Here is a 24,776-nt window from a genome sequence, read left to right as displayed (position 1 = left end):
CTGTGAGATTAACATAGTAAATGGTTTATAATAAAATCAGCATAAATATTAAAATAAAGTACTATGATGATTACACTTTACAAATGTACACATTTAATAATAAATGTAAAAAATATCCAAATACAATTTTATTTATTAATAAATTATAGTTTCATGTATTAAAATGATTTAGTTATTTATTATTTATTGTATTATTATTAATAAATTATGAATGATGTTGTATCACCACATATAAACACAAATAAAAATGGACTTAATAAAAGCTAATATCACTTGATTTTCAGATGGTATTTTGAGAGTGTTAAAACATGTATAGAGGCCAAGAGATGTCTGCTGAGACCAGAGAACAATGAGGGTGCGTTTCTCATCTGGAAGTGCAATGAGAATAATCAATATTACTTATCAGGTATGACCAGTGTTATTCACACACACCTCTATTGCTTTCATTTAACCGCATTGTTTTGCACTTCAACCCAATAGAAAAGAGTTCAAGTCACAACTTTATGAGTAGCTAAATAATTATAATTATATATATATATATATATATATATATATATATATATATATATATTTATTTATTTATTTATTTTTACAAATGCTCTCTCTTAAAGTGAAGAATGGCATTCATGCACGGCATTACAGAGTCAAGCAGACAGAAAACGACAAGCAGTTTTTCCTTGTTCATCACAAAACCTTCCAGACCTTGCGTGAGCTGACACAGTACTACTCTAAACACGAAGGCGGACTCTGCGCGAAGCTTCAGGAAGCCTGTGTGAAGGTCTCACATTCAGATTAATAAGTACTGCTGCTTCCTATAATGAGGTTTTCCAGCACAATTCCAATCTGTTCATTACTTTTCTAGCTGGACCAGCCGGCTCCTCTGACTCTGTCGTTTGATACCAAATGGGAGATAGACAGAAGTTCACTCACCAAACTACAGAAGCTGGGCAGCGGGGAGTTTGCGGAGGTCTGGCAGGGGCTCTGGAACAAAACCACAGAGGTGGCCATCAAAGAGTTCAAAGGTAAAACAGATTAAATCAGTGTTAAATCAGTTTTTTACATTTAATACTGTGTGGTGATCTAAAAGCTGTGGAAGCCTGTTTCCACCACTGAATAAAAAAAAAATAAAAAGGTAATTGCGACTTCTTATCTCGCAATTCTGACTTTTTTACTCAGAACTGTGAGATATAAAGTCACAGTTGTGAGATACAAAGTCTGAATTGCTAGATATAAAGTCAGAATTGCAGGATATAAAATTGCAAGAATCTCTTTGTATCTTGTAATTCTGACTTTTTTCTCAGAATTGTGAGATAAAAACTCACAATTGCGAGTTATAAAGTCCAGTTCTGAGGAGAAAAAAAGAATATGTTCACAGAATTGTATCTCACATTTTGACTTCATTTCTCAGAATTGCAAATTTATCATGCAATTCTGACTTTATTTCTTAAAATCAGGAGTTTATGTCTCATAATTCTGAGAAAAAAAGTCAGAATTGTGAGATAACAAGTATCAAAAACCTTTTTTTAATTTGTTTAGTGGTGGAAACATATGGAAGCCAATTTCCGTCTCTGAATAAAAAACAGAAAAGGTAATTACGACTTTTTATCTCGCAATTCTGACTTTTTTTCTCAAAACTGTGAGATATAAACTTGCAATTGTGTGATATATAGTCGGAATTGCTAGATATAAAGTCAGATTTGCAGGTTATAAAATTGCGAGGAATCTCTTTGTATCTCGCAATTGACTTTTTTCCCAGAATTGTGAGATAAAAACTTGCAATTGTGAGTTATAAAGTCCAGTTCTGAGGAGAAAAAAGACTGATATGTTCACAGAATTGTCCCTCAGAATTGCGAGTTTATATCATGCAATTCTGACTTTATTTCTTAAAACTGTGAGTTTATATCTCATAATTCTGAGAACAAAGTCAGAATTGTGAGATAACAAGTTTTAATAACTTTTTTTTTTAATTTAGCGGTGGAAACATATGGTAGCCCGTTTCCGCAACTAAATAAAAAAGATTGCGACTTTTTTCTCAGAACTGAGATATAAATGCACAATTGTGAGTTAAAAAGTCTGAATTGCTAGATATAAAGTCAGAATTGCGGGATATAAAGTGACAATTGTGAGAATCTCTTTGTATATTGCAACTCAGATTTTTTTTTTCTCAGAAGTGTGAGACATAAACTCGCAATTTCAAGTTATAAAGTCCAGTTCTGAGGAGAAAAAAGACTGATATGTTCACAGAATTGTATTTAACAATTCTGACTTCATTTCTTAGAATTGCGAGTTTATATCATGCAATTCTGACTTTATTTCTTAAAATTAGGAGTTTATATCTCATAATTCTGAGAAAAAAAGTCAGAATTGTGAGATAAGTTTCAATAACCTTTTTTTTATTTAGCAGTGGAAACATATGGAAGCCCATTTCCGCCACTGAATAAAAAATAAAAAAGGTAATTGCAACTTTTTAATCTCGCAATTCTGAGATTTTTTTTCAGAACTGTGAGATATAAATGCACTATTGTGAGTTATAAAGTCTAAATTGCTAGATACAAAGTCAAAATTGTGGGACATAATTGGACAATTCTGACTTTTTTTCTTGCAATTGCCAATTTGTATCTTGCACTTGTGACTTTTTTTCTCAGAATTGTGAGATATAAGCTCACAATTGCAAGCTATCAGAAAAAAGACTGAATAAAAAATAAAAAGGTAATTGTGACTTTTTATCTCACAATTCTGACTTTTTTTTTTGCAATTGTGAGTTTATATCTCGCAATTCTGACTCTTTTTTCCTCACAATTGTAAGTTTGTATCTCGCAATTCTGACTTTTTTCTCTCAATTTCGAGTTAGTATCTCATAATTCTGGCTTTTTAACATTTTTCTCAGAATTGTGAGATATAAATTCACAATTGCGAGTTATAAAGTCCAGTTCTGAGGAGAAAAAAAGACTACGTTCACAGAATTGAAAGTTTATATCACAATTCTGACTTTATAATTCACAATTGCGAGTTTATATCATGCAATTATGACTTTATAATTCAGAACTGGGAATTTATATCTTACAATTTTGAGACAAAAGTCAGATAACCTTTTAAAAAAAAAAATTTTTTTAGTGGCGAAAAACATATGGAAGTCCATTTTCGCTACTGAATAAAAAACAAGAAAAGGTAATTGCAACTTTTCTTCTCACAATTTCGAGTTTACATCTCACAGTTCTGACTTTTTTACCCCCGTTTACATCATGCAGTTGTGACTTTATTTCTCAGAACTGCAAGTTGATATCTCGCAATTGTAACTTTATAACTTGCAATTGTGAGTTTAAATGTCACAATTCTGAGAAAAAAGGCAGAATTGTGAGATAAGTCACAATAACTTTTTAAAAAAATGTATTCAGTGGCCGAAACGGGCTTCCATAGAAACAGGCTTCCATAAAAAGCAAACAAAATGCCTGGTAGCACTTTATTTTAATGTGTTACATATTAAATGTACTTATAATAACAATTAATTATGCATAATTACATAAGTAATCCAAGTAACCCAAATCCTAAACCTAACCATATTTTAAGTACATTTAGTTACTATTACTCAGTACTTAAATGTATAATTACACTGTAATTGAGCACCTTAAATTAAAAATGTAACCAAATGCCCTATAAAATTAAGAAGTCTCATTCATTAATATTGCTATGAGCTTATTCAGGGTTTGTTGCATGATATTATTGGCATGTATTTACCTGTTAATCATGATCCAAAGCAATTGGAGTTTGTGACCCAAATAAGCTCAAACAAGCCATTATACTAGATAACAAAAATATGCTCTAAGTTTTGCAATCTTTCAGATCAAGTTATAAAAACATCATTTTTTGAATGTTTAAAAAATGTCCAGATTTTTTAAATGTTAAGGAAACATTCCTTTTTTAATTGTTACTTTTGAACTTTCTCTGAACAATCAAAACTTATTTTTTTTAAATGTGTTTAATTAAATTTAATCCATGTGCATCTCAGATGATTTTACTTTTAAAATGACGTTCAACTGATATTATCTGTCCCACTTTACTTGCAGATGTCAACTATTCAAATATCAAAACAGAGTTTGATATCATGAAAGAGCTGCATCACGATCGTTTGCTGAAGCTCTACGCTGTGTGTACCAATAGTGAACCCATGTGTTTAGTCACAGAGCTCATGAAAAATGGCAGTTTAAAGAAATTTCTCATCAGTAAGTGAAGTAATGTTAACTTGTTTGCAACTAAAAACACTGTGGATATCATTAACTTTCATTTTGATGTTAACTGTCACTACATAAACGAGTTTATGTTTTTCCTCAGGCCACAAAGAGAAACAAGACCTTGAGTTTTCACTCATGATGGATTTTGCCGTCCAGGTAACTCGATTTCTTTGAGAGTAATTCAGTTGTCTGCAATAAGATCAAAAATCATACGGCCTGTTTTCCTGAAAAACAATTAAGCTCAACCTGAAATTCCCATGATCTGATGTATTTCTAAAGGAAGCAAGATAATCAATAGTGAGAAACTGTAAGGCAGATTTTTTTACAATGATATACACTACCAGTCAAAAGTTTTTGAACAGTAAGACTTTTAATGTTTTTTTAAAGACTGCATTTATTTGATTCAAAGTACAGCAAAACTTGTAAAATTGTAAAATATTTTTACTATTTAAAATAGCTGTTTGCTATTTGAATATATTTTAAGAATAATTTATTCCTGTGATTCCAAAGCTGAATTTTTAGCATCATTACTCCAGTCACATGATCCTTCAGAAATCATTATAATATTCTGATTTGCTGCTCAAAAAAAGTATTATGTAGAAAACAGCTGAGTAGGGTTTTTCAGGTTTCTTTGATAAATAGAAAGTTCAGAAGAACAGCATTTATCTGAAATAGAAATATTTTGTAACATTATAAATGTAAATCTTTATCATCATCTTTGCTCAACAAAAGCTGACTCCAAAATTTTGAATAATATAGTTTATGTTACAAAATCTTTTTATTTTAGATAAATGCTGATCTTTAGGTCTTTCTATTCTTCAAACAATCCTAAAAAATGTCCTCAACTGTTTTAAATATTGATAATAATAATAATAATAAATGTTCATTGACCAGCAAATCTGCATGTTAGAATGATTTCTGAAGGATCATGTGATATTGAAATGATACTGAAAATGTAGGTTTGATCACAAGAATAAATTACATTTTAAAATATATTCAAATAGAATGCATTTTAAATGATAAAAATATTTTACAATATTACTGCCTTTGCTGTACTTTGGAACAAATAAATGCAGGCTTAGTGAGCAGAATCTTTTTTTTTTAATCTTACTGTCTCTACATGATCCCTTTTAATAAAAAATAAAAGTAGTAATTTCAAAGCAGGGCTATTTTTAATGTAACTTTATAGTAGGCCTACATTTATTTAGAATAATGTGCATTGACTATTATAACCAATATATGTCAATGCATTCTCTCTAGGTAAGCAACTCATATATTGATTTCTCTGAAAAGGCTCCGTTTATAGCTCTGTTAGTGTAAGCGGCCTGACACAGCAACATTGACATTAACATTAGGGAGACAGGTGGCATGTTCATTATTTTTGCAATTCCATTTGGCGCTGCTGTCATGCAAGATCAGCTGCTTCTCAACATTCAAATTGATGCTTCCTCATTTCCTCGCTCTGCCCTCCTCCTGCCTGTGAACCAGAAATCGATCATCATGAAGGACATATCAATTCTTCAAATGCACTTGAGGAGCTGAGGAACGAGGAAAGAGGAAACCCTTTATGCGGTGTTAAAACACCTTGCAAAAAACTCCCCATTCACATCTGGCAAAAAAATGTCATGTTTATTAGCCGTTAAATGGAACCTCAGGTTTTAAGACTAGTATGGCTTAATATAAAGTAAATGATGTCTCTTACTGAAATACGTAGTAGAAAACCCACAAAAGATTTACATTATTTGAAAATCCACATATTTTGGACTATGGGGTGCCATTACTTCAAAGATGTGAAATGCACTCGGTGAGCTACTGGCTCTGTTGCTATTTTTACCACAACACAACAAGGATCTTATTTTCAACTTGGAAAATAAAACACTGACACAATGCCACATTGTGTGGCTTTTGGTTGCAAGGGCAACAAGCAATGTAGGACTTCACTGCTTTCCTAGCGATAAGAAGAAAAGAAAAGAATGGAAAGATGCCTGTGGATGAATAAAACTTCCTAAAGACCTGCATCTTTGTTCTCTCCACTTGAGCCCTGATGCCTTTGAGGCTTTTAGTAGACCACAGCTACTGAAAGAGCTTACAAATGGCAGAGACAAGAAATGCTAGATGCTATCCTGGCAGAACGTAAACACCTCAGCCAGGATTGATATCTGTGAGCGTTTAGACTCTTTGTGAGAAAAAAAATCATTATTTCATTAGGAGATGTCATTTACACGATATTAAAGCCAAAAATAGCGGAGACTGCAACAACAACGAGAGTTTAAAAGAAAAAAAAAATTATATATATATATATATATATATATATATATATATATATATATATGTGTGTGTGTGTGTGTGTGTGTGTGTGTGTGTGAGTAAATGGCCTGAATATGCACAAGTCATTGCTATGATTGAAAGTAATAACCGGACAAAACATCTGACAAGCTGATGTCAAAAAAAAAAGAGCTGTGCATTTAGTGATTCAGAGTAAATTCAGAGTAACAAAACTACAGCAGTAACAAGTATGTGTTGGTTAAATATAGGCTATTTAATAGCTTTTACAGTTCAAGAGAAAGCTTAAAAGATGTAGTTATTAAATTATATAAAATATTTTAAATTCATATCGATTCATATTGAGTGCATTATTTAATTATTATACCATCAATATTTAACTTATTTAATTTGTAGTGTGTATATAAGTATTTAAATAATTCACCCTTATAGGCTGTTTGTGTCTAAGCTTATTTATTTATTTTAATGACTTTTTGCATTTACTGTACTATATACTTCAGTGCTGTAAAAGTACTTCAATTAATTATACTACTAATTCTATATTAAATCGAAAAGCAAGACGTCTTGAAAAAACTAAGGAGTTGAAATGGCAGCTGTAGCCAATGATTGGTCCTCTGTTGCCATCTTCTGGTTATATGGGTAATTTCATCTCATTTTTTAATCTTAAAAAGACATTTTCCGTCAAAAGACATTTTTTTCCATGTCGTCTTTATGACTGAAAATGAATCTTTGAAGTGAATTTTATTGCACAGCTGTAGAGTTGAAAAATAATTAAGGCTTTAAAATATTACAAGATTTTAAAAATGTGTGTATGACTATGAAGGCAAGTTACTGATTATTAAGAATATGATTAAGATGTCCTTGAAGAGAAGTATGGCTAGCTAGCTAACGTTGACCTAATTACATTATGATAGTGTTTAGCTGTCAGCATTTAAATGTACAACTATGCAGGTTCTCTCCTGGGATTACCAGCCTCAGCATTTAAATTATATGTTGTTAAATAATATGAAACTGAATGTTCATGCCACTATTACTATTTACGAGTGTCATATGTCTCATATGGTCAATTATGACTTTATGTAAAATGTACATAATGTACATTATTAAATAATTATGAATTATGTAAATGACAAAAAAATATATATTGTATCGCTTTACATTACTGTTAGTTGTTTTAACATTATAATAGTAAAACATTTGTCAAATGTTTAATAGCACCCTTACCTCACACTCTTTGACCGTTAAAAACCGAAGTGCTGCTGCCGCAGGGTTGCCAGGTTTTCACAACAAAGCCTGCCCAATTGCTACTCAAAACTAGGCCAAAAGTAGCCCAATCGCGTTTCGAGGGTTAGGGTTATTATAGGGTTAGGGTTATATTATTTGTATTTTACCCCCTGGAACGCAATTTTTTACCAGGGGACCCCCCTGGTAAAAAATTGCGTTCCAGGGGGTAAAATACAAATTATTTTGGTGGGGTTCCTCTGGTAAAGTTAGCATTCCAGGGGCTAAATATTACGTTATTGGGGTCGTTTCAACTCGCGGACATGAAAAACAACCCACGGCAACAGTATAAATGTAGCTCAATTGCACGGGAAACCGCGGACTTGGCAACACTGCGCAGCCGCGATGGAATTCAACCTTAGAACAGTAAAGCTCCGCCTTCTTTGATTCGATTGACATTGACCAGCGCCATTAGATCGCTGTGGCAGAAGTGCCTAGAAAATACAGTGCCTTGCAAAAGTATTCATACTCTTTTTTTTTTTTTTTGGTACGTTTTATGTTGCAGCCTTGTGTTAAACTGCTTAAAATTACTTTTTTCCCCACATCAATCTACATCTCATACTCCATAATGACAAAGCACAAAACTTTGCAAATTTATTAGAAATAAAAAACTGAAAAGATCCCGTTGCATAAGTATTTCTGGGACACTTGCAATTTAGCTCAGGAGCATTCATATTGCTTCTAGATGTTACTACACTTCGAGTGGAGTAACAAGTCCTGAGGTCAAGATAACTGCTAACTAATAACAGACTTGCGTTAAGGCAATGATCTAGGGAAGAGTTCAGAAAAAAATCTGCTGCATTGGAGGTTGACAGAAGCATTATCCATAATGGAAGACGACTGAAACAACTAGGACTCTAGAAAATGTCTGCCAGCCCCCATCCAAGCTGACAGAGCTTGAGAGGTGAAAAGGTGAGGCAAAGAATGGCAGATAATTGCCAAATGCAGATGTGCAAAGCTTGTCACATCAGACCCAAAAAGACTTGAGGCTGTAAAGGTGCTTCAGCTATGTACTGAGTTAAGGGTATGAATACTTATGCAATGTACTTATTTAAGTGTTTTATTTTTAATAAATTTGTAACATTTGAAAATCTGTTTTTTGCTTTGTCATTATTATGGCGTATGGAGTGTAAATTGATGTGGGGAAAAACTAATTTAAAGCAGTTTAACATAATGCTGCAATAAAACAAAATATGAAAAAGTGAAGGGGTATGAATACTTTTGCAAGGCACTGTACAGTACAACAAAATTTCGCCTTTAATGTCTGTAGCAGTTAACGGCCATTTGCTAAACTAAATGTCATCCTGGATTTCCTTTGATTTTTTTTTAGATTACAGAAGGAATGATGTACATTGAGAACAAAATAGTTCACAGAGATCTGAGAGCTGAGAACATCCTGCTTACTGACATGCAATGCTGCAAAATAGCCGATTTTGGACTGGCTGAAATCAATCTCGCTGGAAGCCACAGAATTTCAGCAGGTGAGACATTTGATATGTTCATTCTATAATATATAAGACACACAAATACATAAATTGCATAAACCAGTTCTCATCTATTTGCAGGTATAAAGGTCCCAGTGAAATGGATGGCCCCTGAGATCTTCGAGAACGAGGCTTACACAAGCAAAAGCGACGTCTGGTCTTTCGGTATCCTTTTAACTGAAATCGTGACGTATGGAGATGACCCATACCCTGGTAAGCACATTTCACTACCCTAAGCATAACACATGTGGGTGTAGGACTGCATCTAAACCAACTCTGGTGTATTTCTTTCTTACACAATCTAAGGTATGGACAAAATGACATGCGTTCGGTTCATACAGAGAGGAGAGCGGATAGAGCGACCGGCCGGCTGCCCCGAAGCGCTCTACGACATTATGCTGATGTGCTGGAGGTCAAACCCTAAGGAGAGACCAACATTTTCAGAGCTACGGACGAAGCTGATGGCTCTCATAAATGAGCCTGATTCTGAACTGGAGTAGATACTGCGGAAACAAAAATATGTTGACACTTTTGATCTTAGATTATATATCAAACTCATTCAATCACTTATAGTTTACAAAGATAATAGCACAGGACAGATCTACTGAAATGAATGCAATATGGGTGATTCTCCTGAAAATGCAAAACATTATTATATTACAATCAAAATTACAATAATGTGCCTTTTTAAAACTCAAAATCACATGTGACTCAGTCATGTTTCATGAGATTCATCCATATGCAAACTGACATAAATCTCTCAAACACATGATTATGAATGACTTCTACTAGTATTGCTAATCAGTATTTTTTAAAGGTGATTATGAAGTTTCTTAAGTTTCCAAAAAGCTGGTTTAGTATTCCCTGGTAAGCAGGAAATATTCCTTTGAGACTGACATTTTGTGACCAATGCTGCTGAACTAAAAAATTGCAAATTAATGTTTGATTTTTAGCTTTTAATGTTAACTCCGTAAACTATTGTGGAAGCATGTATCTTCTGTGACCTGATGAAGAACACTGTAATGTAATTATGTAATTCTTGGCTGTTGCTACTGTAAATGCACTTATTAAGGCAAGTTTCCTTCTTCCTTCTGAGAAATTTTCAGACGACTTTTACATTACTAAAATGTTTTAACAGCTCTAAATACTTGTCTTGGAAAAAAACAAAAACAAGCCTAAATTCTTTACTTGATCATTACAGTAAACGTCAGTTTTTACTATGAAGTATACATTACCGGTTTAAATAAAGTTTTGAAATAATAAGTATTTTTCAAATATTTTTTTTTTAATGTTCACCAAGGCTGTATTTATTACACTACCAGTCAAAAGTTTTCTTAAAATGTTTTTTAATGTCTCTTTTGCTCACCAAGCTTGCATTTATTTGATTCAAAGTACAGCAAAAGTAGTGACATTTTGAAATATTTTTACTATTTAAAATGACTGTTTTCTGAATATTTGAATATATTTTAAAATGTAATTTATTTTTGTGATCAAAGCTGAATTTTCAGCATCATTACTCCAGTCTTCAGTGTCACATGAACCTTCATAAATCATTCGAATATTCTAAAACACTTATTATTATTATCAATATTTAAAACAGTTGAGTACATTTTTTGTTTCAGGATTTTTACACGAATAGAAAAATCCAAAGACCAGCAATTATCTGAAATAAAAGGCTTTTGTAACATTATACTTTATACCATTCAAAAGCTTGTAGTATACTTTTTTTTTGGAAAGAAATTACAAAAATGTATACTTTTTTTTTGGCAAGGATGCTTTAAATGGATCAAAACTTATGATAAAGACATTTATAATGTTATTTCAGATAAAATGTGTTCTTTTGAACTTTATATTCATCAAAGAACCCTGAAAAAAATCTTCTCAGCTGTTTTAACATAATAAGAAGAAATGTATTTTGAGCAGCAAATCTGAATATTAGATTGATTTCTGAAGGATCACGTGACTAATGATGCTAAAAGTTCAGCTTTGAAATCACAGGAATAAATTACATTTTTAAATATATTCAAATACAAAAGAGTTATTTTAAATAGTAAACACATTACTTTGCAAGTAGTACTTTGGATCAAGACTTTAAAACATTAAAAATCTTACTGTTCAAAAACTTTTGACTGGTAGTGTATATTAAAAATATAGTAAAAACAGTAATACTGTAAAATATTATTACAATTTGAAAAAACTATTTTCTGTTTTAATAAATTCTAAAATGTAATGTATTCCTGATGCAAAGATGCATTTTACAGCATCATTACTGTCACATGATCCTAATTAGCATTTCCATCACAGGAAAAAAAAAATCACATTTTAAAATGTATTAAAGTAAAGTACACTATTTTAAACTGTACTGTTTTCATTGTGTTTTTGATCAAATAAATGCAGCCTTGTTGAGTATAAACTTTTTTAAAAAAAGGTTCTGTACATTTTCTGGAAATACCAGGCTTGTGTGACCATCTATGCACCCTGTTGAACTACATTTACATACCATTGACTAATAGCTGAACTAGATTAATGACTGATGCAAGTCAACCTCAATCCTCTCAACCTGCTAAAGATACTCCCAATGCAAAGGCAATGAGATTAGAATGACGCAAGAACTATTCAAGCTGCTGGACTCAAACTCTGCAAAGTGCGCTTAAGTGTGTGCTCCCAGCTATATCACTCCATCCATGAAGGTTAAATAACAAAAACTTGTATAACAAAGAGCACTATAATGAAGAAAAAATGTTTAAAAAAATGCTAAAAAAAAAAACTGCCATGGCAGAGCGGCAATACAAAGAGAAACTTGCTGAGCAAGTCAGTGTAACTGTTTATATAGGCAGATACCTCAAACAACACTGAATATGTGCCGAGTCCAACCTGCTATGAAAACAACAAGTGACATTCTTAGAGTTGAGCATTTATTACTGTAAATGTTACAGTACAATAGCAACATACAACAAACCCTGATCAAGGATGCTTTAAATAGCACATATGGTCTTTCATGACGTAAAATGCAGCATGAGAAACCCTTGCAACTTCAGAAAACAATAAAACATGGTTAGGTCATTTTGAAATACACAGTCATGGCAAAAAGTTACTGTTAAACTGAACACAAAAGCATTTGGGTAATACCTCTTTCTTGCACATACACTCCAATGTTTAAAACAGAAAGATTTTTAATGCATTTTAAAAGAAGTATTTTCTGCTTACCAAGCCTGCAATTATTTGATCCAACATACAGGAAAAACAGTAACATTTTAAAATATGTTTACTATTTAAAATAACTGTTTTCTATTTGAATATATTTTTAAATGTAATTTATTTCTGTGGTCAAAGCTACATTTTCAGCATCATTACTTTAGTCTTCAGTCTCACATAATCCTTCAAAAATCATTCTAATATGCTGATTTGCTGTTCAAAAACATTTTTAATCATTATTTTTTATAATTAACATTTAAAACAGTTTGGGGGGAGGAGGGAAAATTATAGAAATGAATACTATTGATCAAAAGTGATGATAAAGACATTTATAATGTTGCAAAAGTTTTCTATTTTAGAACTTTCTATTCATCAAAGAAAACAAAAATTCTACTCAGCTGTTTTCAACAATAATAAATGTTTTTTGAGCAGCAAATCAGAATATCAGAATGATTTCTGAAGGATCATGTGACTGCAGCTAAAAAATCTGCTTTGAAATCAGGAATAAATTACACTTTAAAATATATTCAAATAGAAAACAGTTATTTTAAATAGTAAAAATCCATTAAAAATCTTACTGTTCAAAAACGTTTGACTAGTAGTGTAAATGCAATTATACATTTTAAAATAGAATTATCCCATTTAGCATATAAACTAGAAGTAATGCAATGCTTAACTTGGTTGAGGTTTGGGTAAACAATGCATGTAAATTATAATACTTGTAGCTTTCAGAACCCTGAGAATTCATGTAGATGATTCTGTAACTGAGTATATACAGTATTTGACTGTGTATATGAATCCATGAGTTAAATATTTATAAATGAAAGTTTGGTGCCTCAGTAAAATATAGTAATACCTTGACTACATGGATGGTAATACACAGAATTTTACAATATACATCTCTTAAAATTTCTATTTAGCTCTTTAGATGTGGCTCTTTATACGGTGGTTGTTTTGTAATCACAACCATGCTGTCTGCTTGACTTTCAACACTCTCCATAAAACTCTGAAGATCTTTGAGTTTAGCTGTCTGATTCTCCACAGATCCCGGTTGGGACTCCACTGATGTTTTTGTTACCTGTTTCACAAGTGCACTCTCAGAGTCATCAAGTGTTTCATCAGATTTATCCTTCTCAGGATGTCTGTTTGTTTCGATTTCAGTGTCTTCTTTGACCTCCGCCTCGATATTTGCCTCAGAGTTTTCTTCGGGCCGGTCCTCGTCCTGTCCTGTGTCTGGTGTATCATCTTCATTGGCATCACTCTCTGCAGATCCATCCTGGTTTCCATCAGGATTCTTCTCACTAGTGCACTCTTCATTTGGAGTTTCATCTTCAGTAGTTTCAGGTGCATCATCTTTAGATTCGTCTCCATCTTCTACAGACTTGTCTTCTGATCCATCCTGGTTTCCATTAGGATTCTTCTCACTAGTGCACTCCTCATTTGGAGTTTCATCTTCAGTAGTTTCAGGCGCATCATCTTTAGATTCACCTCCATCTTCTACAGACTTGCCTTCTGATCCATCAGGATTCTTCTCACTAGTGCACTCCTCATTTGGAGTTTCATCTTCAGTAGTTTCAGGTGCATGATCTTTAGATTCACCTCCATCTTCTACAGACTTGCCTTCTGATCCATCAGGATTCTTCTCACTAGTGCACTCCTCATTTGGAGTTTCATCTTCAGTAGCTTCAGGTGCATCGTCTTTAGATTCGCCTCCATCTTCTACACCCTTGTCTTCTGATCCATCCTGGTTTCCATCAGGATTCTTTTCACTAGTGCACTCCTCATTTGGAGTTTTACCTTCAGTAGTTTCAGGTGCATCATCTTTAGATTCGCCTCCATCTTCTACAGACTTGCCTTCAGTACTTTCTTGCCCAGTCTCTGCTACCTTGTCATCTGATTCGGCTTCCTCACCAGTTTCTGTCACCTCATCCTCTTTTTCCACCTCCACAGGTATATCACTGTTTTCTGCATTTGCTGCATCTTCCTCTGGACTCTCTTTCTTCTCACAGTCCTCTTCTTCCTCAACCTCTACTTCCCCAGCATCTGTTTTGACATTTACCACCATTTCTTCCTTTGCATCCACACCTTCTTCATTCTCTACCTCATCTTCACCACCAGAATCTCTTTTGTCATTCGTTTCCTCTTCATTTGGATCTCTCTTCTCAGGGTCTAGAGACACATCTTTATTGCTTTCTGCATTTTTGTCTTCATCGACTATATTGACTTCACCGTCTGGCTCTTGATCTGCCATCTCTCTAGTATTGTCATTGGCTTCCTTGATCTCTTCATGAACCACTTCTAAGTTGTTCTCTTCTTTCTCAGTGTGTTGTTCTTCCATCTTTGGTTCTGTAGGTTGAGCTGGATCTTTTTTCATCTGCAAAATTTTCCGCAAATCAAATTCCATCATAACTGGAGCCAAACTCAAAGCCTGAGCTCGCTGGACTGCTCTGGACGCCATTTTCTTTTTCATGCATGCATCACAAGGGCAGTATTCATCGTCACTGCGCTGATCGCTGTTTTCTGTACCTGATGCTGTGTAGTTTTCGCCACTTCTTGATAAGATGGATTTATTGCGCATGACTCGAAGACGCTTGCGTCGCTGCTCAGTCTGGGCCGTAGACTCTCTCGATAGAGTATTTCCCGGAGGTCTCGGACCCCTGCCAGCCCTACTTTGGATTTTTAGCAGTTCTCGGTTAATGCTCGATTGAATCCGTTTGTGTACTTCCTCTTTCAGCTCACTTATCATCTTATCGAGCATTTCATTGTCATCCAAATCCCACCTCAATTTGAACTCTGCCATGGCATCTGCGTAATGTACCATGAACTGCTTTTCTAGCTTTTTCAATAAGCTCAGCACCCAAACGGGATCTGGGTCTTGCGAAACTCTCTTTGTAAGCGGAGCTCTCTGCAGCGACGGTGGAGATCCTGAGCTGGTATTTTCTTGAGATTTCATAGCGTAACTCTCATTCCCAGAGCTCTTGTAAAAGGTTGTTTGTGGCGTCTGATCTGATTCATTCTTCTTCTCACTGCTTTCAACATCATCTTTTTCTTGGTCATCATCCAGTTGTGTATTATCTGGACTCCCCTGGACTCGCTCTGCAATGTCTGGAGTTACTGCATATGAGGTGACTTTGGATGGATCTAAACCTTCACATGCTTGAGCTGAAGATTTGACCTCATTATCTTCATCTTTTTCTTGCAGTGGGCTGTTTTGTTCAGTAATTGGTGGTATTGTGTCTTGTATGGTCTCTGTTTTTTCTACTATGCCATTACCAGAGCCAGTGGAGCCGCTGCTTACATCAACTCCAGAAGAAGACTGTGGGTTAAATTCATCTTCAGCCGAGAGATTTTTTTTCTGCTCATCCTCAGAGGGCTTTTGGAGCCAGAGCGACTGTAGAATCGTCATAAGTTCATTATACTTATGTTGCTTTTCAGTTTTAGAGTCTGAGTCAATTAATCGTAAGTTCGCAAGGCAGTCCAACAAGCCTTGAGCAGACTGGCTTAATTTTCTGCCATATACAGGGGAGACCTCAGGTAAGCTACTGGATCTGTCTAGTTTTGGACCCAGCAAAACCTTCATGACCTGAACCGAAGAATGGCACTGCTTTTGTAAACTGTCTTGTTTGGTTAATGCTATACAATCAGGATCTATTGTGCTTACTTCCAATTTGTCGCACAACTCTGTCTCAACACAAATGTCGTGGATAGGATTCTCACCTGCTTGATCATCATGAGGTTCCTCAACCTCTATTATACTTTCTGGTGCCTCAACTTTGTCCCTTTGAGAAGTGTCCTTACCACCTTGAGTTAGGGTCACGTCTTCAATGAGTTCGGCATCCATTTCATAAACATGGCCATCTATGGGAATGTTCCTGAGCCAGTCGTTCACAACTTCCGTAGGGGAAGCACTTGGTAAGCATGATGGCATCAGCTCCTTGGTGTTGCACTCTGATGAGATGCTGACTTTGCTTTGTTTGCTCCTGCTGCTTTTCTGGCTTTTATTTTCTACCTTGTCAACATTTTTGCCGGAGGCAACTGACTTTGATCCTCTGCTGACTGGTCTCACGTTGCCGACAATCTCTTTCAACAGATCTGCTGCTGAAAGTGCCCGTGATAAAACACTGTCACTTGAGGAACCAGGATGCTTGAATGACGCTTTACTCTTGTTTGTCATCTCTTGTGGGAGACTTATACAATTTTGGAAAATATCAGACATCCCTGCTGAATTTGGCCTGGATGCATCATTTTTTACAGATCTTCTGTCTGACGTGGATGACTTAACCGTGCCACCATCTATGTCTCCATTATATTTTATATTCAGCTTATCTATTTCCAAATACTGGGAAGAACATTTAGATCTTTTACTTTTAGATCTATTATTCTCTTTAGTACTTTGCCCACTTTTGGACTTCACTGTATGTTCTGATGTTTCAGAAGAGTTTAAACAGTTACTTTCTGGTGTGGCTTTTCCAGAGGTTCTTTCACATTGGTCATGTTTTGAAGACATCTCATTTATTTCTGCATGGTTGGTGTTGTTGACAGCTTCACAATCTCTCTCTTTCATATCTGTATTTTTAGCGCTTCCCTGTGAAACTCTCAAGGGTGACTTAGTTCGTGAAGATGACAGTGACAAAGTGGAGGGCACTCTGATATTGTTTTCATTTAACTGGCTTCCTGACTTGCTTTTCTTGAGTTCTGCTGACATGACGCTTTCAGCTGAGACAGGTGAAAGGGCTCGAACAGAAGTCTTACAGTTCTTGTGAAGGGACTTTTTGGATTTGTCTGAAATTGCAGAGTTCATAGACGTTTCTGTCCTAGGCCTTTCCTCTGCATCCACTCCATTTACCATCTCTAATGTATGTCCAGCTTTCTCTGTGGTGGCTGACATGCCACTGGTTGGTCGTTCATCGAAGTCATCACCTATGAGCTCTTCTACAAGTCCAAGAGAAACAGATGCTGTTGATGTAGGGCTTAGAGGTTCATTAAAATGGTTGCCTGAAGACTTAATGTTATTTATAAGAGATTTAGCTGAAAGTTTTGATTTTCCTGACAAGCTCTCAGATTCATCTTTGACATCCTCTTTTAGCATCTCAGTCTTTGTCTCTCTGAAATTACCACTGGGACAACAACATTTACTGGATATTTGGGATTGTGAGGATACATTAGAGCTTACTGACATCGCACTTGGTGCTCTGTTCTCAGTTTTCTGAATTTCAGTGCTGTGGGTTGATCTAGGAGATGGAGACCTCTTTGACCTAGGAGATGGAGACCTCTTTGATTTAGTAGATGAAGACCTCTTTGATTTAGGAGATGGAGACCTCTTTAAATTAGGAGATGGAGAACTCTTTGGTTTAGGAGATGGAGACCTCTTTGACCTAGGAGATAGAGAGGTCACAGTTAAGGCATTTTGTGTCATGTCTTTGCCATTCTCCATTTCCTGAGATGCAAGGCTCTTTGCATCGGATTTGACGGATCTTTCAGAACAGGCATTAGACTTTTCTGAGGTCTGAGACATTGCGCTGATGGCTCTATGTGACTCACTTTTTGGAGTTGCACATTCATTAGGTGTTGTATCGTTTGGTTCTGAGGTAACTGTGGTTTCTGGAACATTGTGGTTTGATTTGCAGGACCTACAAGATCCTTTAGACGCGTTTGTTTTGACAGACATTGCACTGGGAACTCTATCCTTAGATTTAGACTTTGCATGTGAATTCTTTGAGGATGCATTTGACTTTACAGATATTTTGGAGCAATGAGACAGTGGACTGCATAATCTTTCAGTTTCTGCCTCACACTGAACTTTGTCTTGTAAGTCGCAACAAGATTTGACAGACTTAGTTGTTTGCTCCGATGCATGCGACGGATGTTCAGATGATCGGTTTGATTTAGTAGACATGGCACTAGCTGATCTAATATCTTGAGGAAACTCTGTGTCTTGTCCACAATGATTATCTGTCGTCGTATGACTCTGAGTAGCAGCAATTTCTGATATATCACCCTGAGAATTAAATAAGTTTAATGGCACTTCCTCTAAATCATTTGGACTACAAGATCTAGGCGTTTTAGCATTCTCTGAATGTTCAGACTTTGATTTATGGGATGCCCTCGATGCAGCTGATAAATTTGAACGGGCTGACAATGGGCTGACAGCTCTTTCTAGGCTTTTTTCTTCAGCTATATCCATTTCTGTCAGGACCAAGGCTGGTGTAAGCTCTCGCTCTGAAACAATGCAGTCTAACCCGACTGGCGTGGCACTTTTGGTTCTTTCTATAACACTTTCTGCTTCATTATGTTCACATTTTGATGATTTCCCAACAGAACACACTTCATGTGCAGAGCAGTTGGACTTTTTGGAGATTTTTGAAGTAAAAGAAGCATTTGAATTTTTAGACAGTGCAGACCCAGACTGTTCCCGTGTGGCTTCCCCTTCTGACATATTATTAACTGGTTCACAGTTTTCATTAGCATTTGAAGTGGATGCAGCAGATTTGTTTGACTTCGACACTACAGAATCAGCTTTCTCTACTTTGCTCCCCTCTGCATTTCCATTCAATCTTTGATGCTCACCACAGCATGAACATCTACCAGACTTGCCAGATCGTTTCGACACACCTGATGTCGCACTTAAAGATCTGTTTGCACCATCTTCGTCGTGTATCTCCAAAGCATGTGATGCATTGAATCCAGGGGTGATTGCTTGGCCTCTAGATTTACAAGATGTTTGGCTATGTCTGGAATTTAATCCACAAGGCCCACCCTCAGACCCAGACACAACTGAACTTGGGGTTATGGCTCCACAATGACACGGATGAGATCTGGAGGACACTTTTGATATTGGAGATGTCGTACTCATCCCATCTGGCTCCGCTGGTGCTGCAAAAGTGGTTTTGTACTTTTTGAGCTTAAGTGAGTGAACAGCACTGCTTGATTCTTTACTTGGAGGTCTGGGGGACAAATAAGATCTTGCAGAAGACTGGTAGCCACAACAATGAGCACATTTAGGTTGATCATCACTCTCAAGATGGTCACTTTGAGACCAGCGTGATGCTCTGGAGACGCTTGGTGGCAGGTCGTCATATTCATCATCCTGATCTTCCTTCAAAGACTCAAGCACTTTGGATGAGTTGCTGACTGCAGAAACTGGACGCTCTTCACTGACCGTAATGACCTCACAATGTGGCGTAGGAGAGTTTTCGGGCTCTATATAAGAGCATTTAGTTTTAGTATGACCCTCACAGACGTCCTCACAAGATCTCTTGCTTTTTGACACGACTCCAACAGATGATACTTCACTTCGATTGCAGCAACGACTTATTGCACAGTATTCTACTCTAGTGTCTCCTTCCGCAACAGTCTGCTGAAAGCACGAGGCCTTTTCCACCACATGCTCAGTATACTCGCCGCTGGAACGAGAAACTGTGTGCGTACTATCCACAGATGACTTTTTGTGTACAACTTTATGAGACGACGCACTGGAACTAGGTGATTTACAGGCCCCTGAGTCTTTATGCAAGGGGTTTTTCCAAATGTCGTACTCTTGGCAGTGGTTGCAACAGTTCTGATGTAGTATTTCCTCGATATGCTTCTGATGCAGCTTTGTTGCAAAAGCTTCTTCAGTCTCAGATGGAGATATAGAGTCTGGGTCTGAGTACTCAGCTTTACCTTGAAGATAAGTGGCATCTTTTACAGAGCCAGAGTCGTTGACTTTCACTGATGACTTCTTGATCTCGGTGGACCACTGAAGAGTCTCATCGTTGAAGAGCCGAAAGCAAACTTTCATCTCCACCGAAAGGCTGCCATCTTTGTTAACAAGCACTCTCTTTTCAATGTCATCGTTCAATACGACTTCTTTAACGTAAGGACAGTTGCTGACGCAACCCGACTGCCCTGGGGTCATGCATAATCCATTCTGATAGGACTTTTCTGAAGAAAGAGAGAATCTTGTAGATCTATTGCTGGAGTCTGATCGTGGATGGATAATGCTTTTCTTTGTCTCCAGGCCAAAGTTAACTGTTGAAGCAAAATTAAAAAAATATGTATATGATTTCATCAAGGATATTAACATGTTGCAACAACAAATCTAAAAGAGGCTCTTGATTCACCAACCCCTAGAATGCATTAAATGCATCTGAGTTGGTGGTAAATGGTTGTTTCATCTTCAGTCTATTATTAGAGACACGTGGGTTGGCTACACGGTTAGTTAATCATTATAATGACTCACCTAAAAACAAATGAATGCAAACGGTAATTAACTTGAAGTGTGTACACAATAAAGGAAAATATTTACCATTCTTTTTGCTTTCATGGCCTTCGCTGCAGATACTGGAGTGAGACCTTGTGCCCATTCCTGGAAGTTTTTCGTCTGAGAGCTTCTTCAAGCTGTCCATGAGCAGTGGTCTGAAGGGCTCTCGACCCACGCATACCAGCACACTAGGACACTGCATCAGACTCTGAATATTGTCAATCTGTGAAGAGCAGTGAATAAACATCAGACAGAAGCCATATATCGCTATGTACTGAAAGCTACCTTTTAACATCAACATCCTGACTGAAATGTGACCTCATAATTGACTGATTTAAAATGCTCAACACGGTTGCACTAATAGACTCATTTTAGCATTGAGAACCCCTAAATCATTGAAACTCAAACATAATGACAACAGCAGCATATTCATTTATGCATAGCAAATTCAAGTAAATTGGGCCACTTTTTGGACTGGGTAAAAACACCCAAATTATCCTGAAGTTACCTTAAACATAAATCAACCAAAATACACAACCAAAAACACAAAATACACATTTTACATGATATAAAAATAAATAGTTCAACCAGTAATGAGAATTTAAGTTATTTGTTATTTGCTGAAAATCTTGACAAATTAGTGCATGTAAAAAAAAAGTTGTTTCAACTTAAAAAAGTAAGCGTTCATGCTGCCTTAAAATTTTAGGTTTAGTCAACATGAAATGTTAAGTTGTACTATGTGAAAACGTGGATATCTGAGTTTGTACACTTACTTTAAGTTGAAACTACTTTTTTTTCCCTTTTTTTTTTTTTTTTTTTTACAGTGCACATATTCAAACATTTGGTTATGAGATACACAGCAATCACTGGCAATTGGTGCTGTTGACACCAATCCTGAAAATGTGCATTATGAGATTTCAGAACTATAGTGGGGGGTAAGTATATTTGAGTAAAAAAAAAATTACAATATAAAATAATATTTAATATACTTTAAAATATTATTTATTTATGTGATGCCAAGCTGAATTTTCATCAGCCATTAGTCTAGTCTCAAGTATTACATGATCCTTCAGAAATCATTCTAATATGTGACCCTGGACCACAAAACCAGTAATAAGTCACACAGGTATATTTGTTGCAATAGCCAACCATAAATTATACGGTTCAAAATTATCAATTTTTCTTTTATGCCAAAAATCATTAGGATATTAAGTAAAAATCATGTTCAATGAAGATATTTAGTAAATTTCCTACTGTAAATATATCAAAACATAATATTTGATTAGTAATATATGCGTAGTTTAGAACTTTAAAGTTTTACCACAACTTTAAAGGCGATTTACTCAATATTTAGATTTTTTTGCACCCTCAGATTCCAGATTTTCAAATAATTGTATCTCAGCCAAATATTACCCTATCCTAACAAACCATACATCAATGGAAAGCTTATTTATTTAGATGTATAAATCTCAATTTCTAAAAATTGCCCCTTGTGACTGGATTTGTGAATTGATTTTGTGAACGCAGCCTTGATCAGCATAAGAAACTTATTTAAAAAAACATAAGAAATCTTACTGATTCCAAACTTTTGAAAGGCAGTGTATGTGTTGGGAACAACATGTGGGCGAGTTAAAGTGGGTGAACCAACCCTTTAAGATACATATGTGACCCTGGACCACAAAACCAGTTATAAGGGTCATTTTGTTTTAAACTGAGTATTGTACATCATCTGAAAGCTACAATAAATTAGCTTTCCATTGATGTATGGTTTGTTACAATATGACAACATTTGGCTGAGATACAACTATTTGAAAATCTGAAATCTGATGGTGCAAAAACATTGTATAAAATACTGAGAAAATCACCTTTAAAGTTGTCCAAATGAAGTTCTTAGCAATGCGTATTACTATTCAAAATTAACTTTTGATATATTTACGGTAGGAATCTTACAAAATATCATCATGGAACATGAAAAAATGATCATTTTGACCCATACAATGTATTTTTGGCTATTGCTACAAATATACCCTTGCTACTAAGACTTGTTTTGTTGTCCAGGGTCACATATTAGAGAAGTACGTCCCAGGACCTTCATCTCTGTCCTGACCTGACACCTGCCTCGTAAAATACTTGACCTGGCTAATTAAAGAATGCCTCAAGAAATGAAATCCCTGACCTTACGTCCCTCCAGAGTGTAGAGTTTCTTGACATGACACTGCATGAGCTCTGAAATCTCATCCATGAAGACGCGAAGACTCCGAGCGGTGCGTCTGCTCAGAATGATGGATCGCCTAACAGTGGGGTCATTGTTTTTTACCAAAACAATCCTTTTGGGGTGCCGATGGTGGTGCTGATGTCCCGAGGGGGGCTCCTCGGGTCGTGACGGCTTGCGACGAGGGTTATGCGGGTGGCTGTGGTGGTGCCAGACCGCCGGCCTTTTCCCTACAGCCTCCATGTTGATTGGCTTCACATAGCGGCGGTCAGAGCACAGGTAACAGCCTCCGTCCTCTAACTGCTCTAAATGTTTAATGCTGTGGGTCCCTCTGGGGGTCATGATGGTACGCACACCAAAAGGGAGAGGAACCTTTTGAGAAAGGTCATCCAATAAGGCATCAAAGCATCTGAAACTGCGTTTATGGATGGCCATCTTGACGCCTTTGAACTGAGTGTCGCCACTCTTGTAAAAGGTAATTCTCTTGGCTGGGCTGGCCGCAATCACGCTGGAGCCGAAGGACGATGTTGGAGGATGAGGAAACTGATGAGGTTCATTCTGGAAACGGGTATTGGCATCGAAGGAGCCTTGGGTCGTCCTCTGCATATCTCCTCCACGTCAATTCAAGCTGTGGAGGAAAGTTTGGAAATGTAAATGTGATTGTTTGAAACTCACAATCAACACAGATTTCAAATTCAAACCCAGAAAGAGCAATCATAAAATATGCATTTAGAAAGAAATTAGATTAAATGGAGACTCTAGTAATGCATCCACTCTACTGTAGTTCGATTCATCTTAAATTTCGAAAAGGAACCACAGTCTGTAATCCAAATGTTAGGATATTTTAATCAAACATTTCACATTAAAAAAAGAGCAAATCATCTGCTATCCACATTCATTTGACAGCTCTACAGTCTAACCGTTTGTCAATGACTTGCTGCTAGGGAATAGGAGGAAACGTGGGACAAAGTGAGATACTTGAATGAAACATAATTGTGACCCTGGACCACAAAACTAGTCTTAAGTAGCACGGGTATATTTGTAGCAATAGCCAACAACATTGTATGGGTCAAAATGACAGATTTTTCTTTTATGCCAAAAACCATTAGGATTTTAAGTAAAAATCATGTTTAATGAAGATATTTTGTACATTTCCTACCATAAATATATCAAAACCTATTGTTTGAATAGTAATATGCATTGCTGAGAACTTCATTTTGGACAACTTTAAAGGCAATTTTCTCAATGTTTAGATTTTTTTGCACCCTTTGATTCCAGATTTTCAAATAGTTGTATCACAACCAAATATTGTCCAATCCTAACAAAGCTTATTTATTCAGCTTTAAGTTGGTAAAAAATTACCCTTAAGACTGGTTTTGTGGTCCAGGGTCACAATTATGATCTCCATGGTGTGAAAATACCATGGTATAAAGAATACCAAAATGAAGCCTCAAACATGTCAGTTATGTCAAGCTAAGACACATATTAAGTCTTCAAACTCTCAACCAAAGATATAGTTGCTAAAATATCACTGTGTGATTGTTATAGATTTAGTCAGAGGTGGACAAACATATATACTACCAGTCAAAAGTTTTTGGACAGTAAGACTTTTAAAGTTTTTTAAAGAAGTATCCTTCTGCTTACCAAGTCTGCATTCATTTGAGCCAAAGTCCAGCAAAAACAGTACAATTTTGAAATATTTTTACTATTTGGATATATTTTAAAATGTAATTTATTCCTGTGACTTCAAAGATTTTTTAGCTCCAGTCACATGATCTTTCAGGAATCATTCTAATATTCTGATTTGCTGCTCAAAAAACATGAAAACAGATTTTGAAAACAGCTGAGTA

The 24,776-nt window shown here is 35.8% G+C and overlaps 2 protein-coding genes across 2 annotated transcripts in view; one reads left to right on the top strand and one right to left on the bottom strand.

The window, feature by feature from the left end:
• Positions 1-10,507, top strand: part of LOC141296256 (tyrosine-protein kinase Src42A-like) — a 16,381-nt gene extending 5,874 nt beyond the window's left edge. Inside the window, exons 11-18 of the mRNA XM_073827523.1 lie at positions 285-406; positions 612-778; positions 863-1,022; positions 4,065-4,220; positions 4,330-4,385; positions 9,124-9,274; positions 9,359-9,490; positions 9,584-10,507. Of these exons, the coding sequence (XP_073683624.1) occupies positions 285-406; positions 612-778; positions 863-1,022; positions 4,065-4,220; positions 4,330-4,385; positions 9,124-9,274; positions 9,359-9,490; positions 9,584-9,777 (1,138 nt within the window). The 3' untranslated portion in view covers positions 9,778-10,507. The remainder of the gene's footprint in view (positions 1-284; positions 407-611; positions 779-862; positions 1,023-4,064; positions 4,221-4,329; positions 4,386-9,123; positions 9,275-9,358; positions 9,491-9,583) is intronic.
• Positions 10,508-13,388: 2,881 nt separating this feature from the next.
• On the bottom strand, positions 13,389-23,532 carry rp1l1a (rp1 like 1a). Its single transcript, XM_073827522.1, has 4 exons — positions 23,185-23,532; positions 22,891-23,100; positions 20,760-20,937; positions 13,389-20,482 (listed from the first exon to the last, which is right to left on the bottom strand). The coding sequence occupies exons 1-4, from the start codon at positions 23,530-23,532 to the stop codon at positions 13,389-13,391; spliced, it is 7,830 nt and encodes a 2,609-aa protein (XP_073683623.1).
• Positions 23,533-24,776: the final 1,244 nt, after the last annotated feature.

The sequence above is a fragment of the Garra rufa genome, chromosome 21 (genome assembly GCF_049309525.1).
Source record: "Garra rufa chromosome 21, GarRuf1.0, whole genome shotgun sequence".
Classification (NCBI taxonomy): domain Eukaryota; kingdom Metazoa; phylum Chordata; class Actinopteri; order Cypriniformes; family Cyprinidae; genus Garra; species Garra rufa.
Note: the sequence above shows the minus strand (reverse complement) of the source record. Positions and strands in the feature narration are given on the sequence as shown.